We start from the raw sequence: 6,000 nt of genomic DNA, 5'->3' as shown, positions 1-6,000 counted from the left end.
TCATTTATTTTATGATTAGGTGAGTGTTATATTCACAAATGGGGTGTGGCCACTCCGTCCAGCTAATAATTAGGCTAATAAATGAATCACTCAAGATATTGGATCACCATCATTACATAATACAATAGCTTATCCATTAAGTTCGTGTGAGAATTTATTTTCTCTTCAATAAAAATGTAATGAAAAAGTCTAACTAACAGAGAAAAAGATAGGCGTTCATAATCTGGATGAAGCTTATAAGACTTGTGAACTAATAATGATACTACTCTCCTCAAATACGTCTATAGTCATGAGCATGTATTTTTTCATCAGAGGTTCTATTGCATTATGCCTCAAACTCCTACATTAAGACTTAATTTAGATGTTCCATTTTTTAAAAGAATGCTGTTTAACTGATGTCATCAAATTTGAAACATTTCACACTCCAAATTTTCAAGTTCCTTCACTTAGGGTGTTTCTTCTGAATAGGCACCTCGATAGGAAAATGTGAAAAAGTAAAATTTTTGACATTTGCATGGTATACATCAAAGGTATCTTCTTTGCCTACAGGCCATCTTATAATCAGTGTTTTATATCAATCGTGCTGCCTTATTTGATATTACAATGATACATAACCGATTGGGATTATGACCACTTAATTGTGTCATTAGATTTTTAAGGAATATTTGTATTTCATGAACATTTTTATTTATTATGTTATTCAGTGCCATAAAAGTGTTTTTAATGGTAAAAAAGCATTTAAGGGGGCGATTCATAGACGACACTGAGATTGCTCACTTTGAAAAGTCTCTCTTTACGGTAAAGTGAGACTTTAGCTAAAGTTCGTTTCCAAGTCGTCTCGTTTTCGTTCGTTTCAAAGTTTCAAAGGATCTCACTTTATAAAATGGAACTTGAGCAGCTAAAGTCTCTATCAGGCGTTAAAATCTTGAGTGTTGGCAATGAACACTGCGTAAAAGTTAACAAAAAGTTGGCACAGGATATTAATTGCGAAGTTGTTTACAGGTTTTTGGCAACTGGGTTTCCGTGTTGTATTGCGCAAAGATTTTATAAAGCTGCATTTTCTCGTTTTATATATTCTCATTATGCTTTGAAGGAGGTATGGGTGTGTATTGAATTCTTTTGTGCTTACCAATATTTTAATTCTTGGAATGTAAACGTACGGGGCTGTATATACTAAAGAAATGGACACTCAAGAATACCTATATCATCAAAACTAATGAATGCATGACCACGCAATGAAACATGTTGAATGTGAGAATAGATTTATATCAATAAATGTCTCTGTGTCTACTCCAAATGATGCCTCTACATATGTGAATTTCTAACACCAAGTATCCATTCACGAATTTTGAAGTAAAAACGTTCAATGAAGTCTATGATGCCGTGTAAAGAAAATTTCATAACAATCCTGCATCCTCGAGAAAATATTGCTTTGCTGCAGATATTATGATTATGAAGGAAAGTATGCTTTACTTTGTTATTGCTGCCCTTCATGAAGAGAACCTATATCATCATTGTAAACATTCAAATGCGTAGTCGACAAACGAAAAAAAACTCTCTAGTTTCAAAGTGGCAGAAACATGTTAAACGTGATATGGAGGCATGCGGAAATAATACATTGAAACGAATGAAAATTACAAGAAAATCAAGTCTTTGCTTACGAAGACCGTTGACGCCAATATAAACAGAATTTTGCAATCATTTCAAATATCTTTAAGGGAAATTCTTGAATATAAACACATAAATAACCTAAGAACTTAATAATTTGCTTGCATTCAAAATCAACATAAATTAAGCCAACCTGTTACACCACTTACTGTGCTGTAATTATCACATAATCATATAAACTTCCTAGGTAATATAACGACCGATAGAGTTCAACTGTAGAATTTAAGTAATGGATCATCTCCATCAATGCTGACTCGATATATTTTTAGGGAAAAAGAGACATATTACGTGTCTGCTTATTTCTTGAAACGCGCCTGTCTGCTGCTGTGTTCTCACCAAAAAATTAATTGCAATGAATTTCCGTAACCCAAATATCTTCATATTTCAACTTCAACAGCCGGTGCGGCCTTATTTATTCATCCGTAAAGGACATTTTAGCCCTAAAGTGAGCTCCGGTTGGCCACTTTATGGTAAAGCGACGATTCGGCCATTTTTCTTCTGAAGTGGCGTTTATGAAACGGAGAAAGCAGACTTTAGCCCGGATAAAGTATACTTTAGTCTAAAGTGCCGTCTATGAATCGCACCCTTGGGGATTCATTTCATTATTAATGTTGAGGTGTAGTTCTCAAAATTTTCTGTTCCGCATTTGAATGTTACTTCACATTTTTCGATATAATCCCATGTTTTTGTATAATTTTTTTGCATCATTTTATTTCTCAGTGTCAAAGGGTACTGAAATATGATCACAATGTAATACATGCAAGAAATCTTAAAAAATATTCTTTGCATAACTCAAATATTTTTTTAATAGTGTTTTCACATTAGTGAACCTTAATGAATATCAGCTATGATAACGGGTCATTGGCTCGAATTGTAAAAGTAGTAATGTTAGTAATCCCTGGGAAAGGGGGGAGGGGAAAGAGGCTATCCAATTTGAATTTCGCGCTCTAAGATAGCCGAAGCTACTCCTTTGGCCGTCGTAAAATTTAGGTAGCCACTGCAGGCGGCCAAAACTTACAATTAGTGCGTAATTTTTAACACGTAGATACCCATCTTTCTAGAGTATATTATCTTTGGCTGGTAATATGTATGTATTGATCTCGTTTGATCACAAAAACAATAATTTCTCACAGAGTCGGAGTCAAAGTCTTGCTTAAAGCATCTAATACCTAAACTCGTGCGTGGAACTCGTCAGCCAGGAATAGAATGTATGGCACTTTTTATTTCTCTACGCTTGCGACAAGATAGAAGATACAACTTTCTTCGCAGTTCAGTCTCTGCGCGTCATGCACAGGTCACTGCTCGCCTCAACATCTGCAAAGGAAATCCTCAATGATCCAATCGTTGTAAATTTTGACAGATTTTAATATGAAAAGATACAGTGTCCGGCGTGATACGGTGGAAATCTTTGATATTCAGCTTATTAAAATCACACGTCTGTTTCCACACAATTTTATTTACACCGACCATGGTTTCGGCAACTTGTGCCATTATCAAGGTTGATATCAAGGTTGATAATGGCACAAGTTGCCGAAACCATGGTCGGTGTAAATAAAAGTGTGTGGAATCAGACATGTGATTTTAATAAGCTGATGTTAATATGATAATATATTTTTATGTATATAATAATATAATCTGTGAAAACATGCAAATGCTGTACATCTTCATTCAACATGAATTTTCACCGAGTGAAAGCCGAATAGATCGATTTCATCAGGAATTCATATTCTCTTTAGTGCCGTCAGCGATTTGTTTTCTATCAAACAGTTGTGCCAACAGAGACAGTCCAGCAGTACTTACAGCAACAGCGTTAGTGTGTCCAGATTTTCACGAGACCAAGCATTCCACGACCCTGGTGAGGACACACTAGCAATAGACACGGGTTTCCTACCTAAGGATGACTCCACACAGGCATTGTATTCACAGGCATTCGATTAGGAGATTAAATCGTCACCATCCGCATCGCGAGTGATTACCCCGAAAGAGGGATGGGTAAACCGTGATGCATTATTTATTCATAGTACTGTAATTCATTAAGAAAAATAATCCTGTTTTAATTTGTAAAGTTCCTTGCAGAGAACTGTCACAGTTCTCTCCAATCTCACCTTTATAGCCATCACTGCAGGGACAATTTCAGCACTAGTCATCGAAAATGTTCATAAGAGCAAGAAATTTTATTAAAATGAAACAACTGAAGTTGTTCTGTAAAAGCAAGATGAATAGCCTTCCCAAAGACGCTTCCCACCCTTTGAATCATGGGAAAAGGATGCACTCGTCGATACCCAAATCTGTCGGCAAATAGGGGGGCCTGAATTCGCTCCCTTATGCTGCCTAACGTATAGGGACACCCTTCCAAGATGGCATTCTGCCCAAATCCTGGGATTTCGGACCCTAATTGGAAAATCGGGACACAACTTAGGATGTCTCCACGGAGCACATTGACCCTTGTCGCCTTCAGCTGATTTCTTCCGTCTACGACATGGATCTCAAAAGGTTTCAGCCTCAAGGTCGCATAGACTATATAAGAGCAGTTTGGGAGCCCACTAAACGCTCGTGGTCTAATTAAAAAAATCAAAATAATATATCTAGTTTTTAATGAAATATTTTATGATACTTAACTGTGTTATTTTTAATGGCATGGTATGGAATTTGGAGGGGACGACCGAGAGCTAACGTCATTTGCGCCACGAGGGAAAGGTTGGGGAGAGAATAGTGGAGAGAAACCCGGCGTCGGCATTGTCCTGCTCTTATCGGAAGGCGCCAAAGGGACCTCCTCTTAACGTCCCATCCGACGGACGGAGTGCTGCATTTCAAGTGCCCTCCGAAAAGCAATCAAGCAGGGAACTGGAGCCCTCTGAAGAATTTCTGTCTCCGCCGGAATTTGAACTCGGACCGTCTTGGTGGGAGGACTAGGCTGGAGGGCAGGACCAGCCGCCATACCTACCCGAACCCGATTTTAACGGCACGTTGATACCCTACAAATGATCATCTGTAATAGTAGGTATGGTGAAATGGTTTCCCGGATACCAATATAGTACGAATTGATGGCTTCGAAACTCAGCCACTAGATGGGGTTATTACACGTCCCCGACTGCATTCAGAAGTGGAAAAAATGAGCAGAGATTATAAGTTATCCATCTGATGATCTGTTGGAAATAATGAAGCATCACTGCGCGCCTTAATTGCAATTCAATTATTCGTGATTACGCTAAATTCCACGTAAGCGGCGTCTGATACAGCCAGTAGTATACATGCGAAATGTTCTCAATTTTTTTTTCTGTAGATTATAAGGAAAACTGGTAGGGATGGATAAATGCTGTTATTTGGGAGGCAAAATAACTAGCGGCGGGAGAAGTAAGAAAGAAATTATCAGCAGAATAGTCCAGACGAAGGCAGCATTCCACTAAAAGAAGGATCTACACAGCGGGAAGTTTTGACCTACAAGACTGGGTTCGAGTCCCAGTCAGGCCGCATTTTTATCTTCTGATTTCTGGCCTTTTCCATCTATCACAGCATCGTTGTCCTCGCCCTTTTATCATTATATTTTCCTATCCCTTTGTTTCTTTCCTCTGAATTTATTTGTATGTTTGCGCTTGAAGCGTCGTGTGAATGAATGAAGTACTTAGTATATATAGTACAATGAAGTATATATGATAAATGAATATATAAGATGCAATTACTACCAAGGTCTCCTATGCAGTGGTTCTTCTGGTCTGTACCGCGGATGGCGGCAGGACCTTCGAGCGGGGCCTCAGCTTCCTTCGCGGGCGAGACGGAGGCTGCATGGGGGGCGCCGGTCTGGGTCGGGGCGCGGGCCACGACGGCGGCTGCGGTGGCGGAGCCTGGTTCTTCCACCTCGGCGGCAGCACCCTCCCATTCAGCCGCATCCGCATGTAGCACAGGTTGCGGCGGCAGTCGCGGCAGCGGCAGGTGCGCGTGCGGCGCCGCACCCTCCGCGCCGCGGCCGCCTCACCTGGGGGCGGAGGGCTCTCCTCCCCACTGGCCTCGCCCTCGGCGGCCGGGTCGCGGGTCGACAGGTTGAATCGATGTCCGCTCGGGAGGACGTAACACTCCCGGCCTCCCTCGCGGACTATCTCGCCTGGGTCCGGCACCGCCATGAGCATCTTGGACATGGGACTGGCCGTGATCTCCCGCCGAACAAAGGCCAACACTGGATCCATGGGCTTCCGCCGCAGGCCAAAACGAGACGCCATGAGACTCGCGGGGTACACCCAACAAGGTTTTTCTTGGATCGACCCCACCGGCGGACCGGGTAGAGCCGACATGGATGGCTGGGAAGCTGCAAAAGACACGATCAGCGCTCTTAGGGGC

At 41.0% G+C, this 6,000-nt stretch overlaps 1 protein-coding gene across 1 annotated transcript in view; it reads right to left on the bottom strand.

Moving 5' to 3' along the window:
- Positions 1–5,357: 5,357 nt before the first annotated feature.
- Positions 5,358–6,000, bottom strand: part of LOC124171470 — a 142,129-nt gene continuing 141,486 nt past the window's right edge. The window contains exon 3 of the mRNA XM_046550642.1: positions 5,358–5,968. Coding sequence (XP_046406598.1) covers positions 5,361–5,968 — 608 coding nt within the window. The 3' untranslated portion in view covers positions 5,358–5,360. The remainder of the gene's footprint in view (positions 5,969–6,000) is intronic.

Source organism: Ischnura elegans, chromosome X (genome assembly GCF_921293095.1).
Source record: "Ischnura elegans chromosome X, ioIscEleg1.1, whole genome shotgun sequence".
Taxonomy (NCBI): domain Eukaryota; kingdom Metazoa; phylum Arthropoda; class Insecta; order Odonata; family Coenagrionidae; genus Ischnura; species Ischnura elegans.
This window is presented reverse-complemented; position numbering and strand designations above follow the sequence as displayed.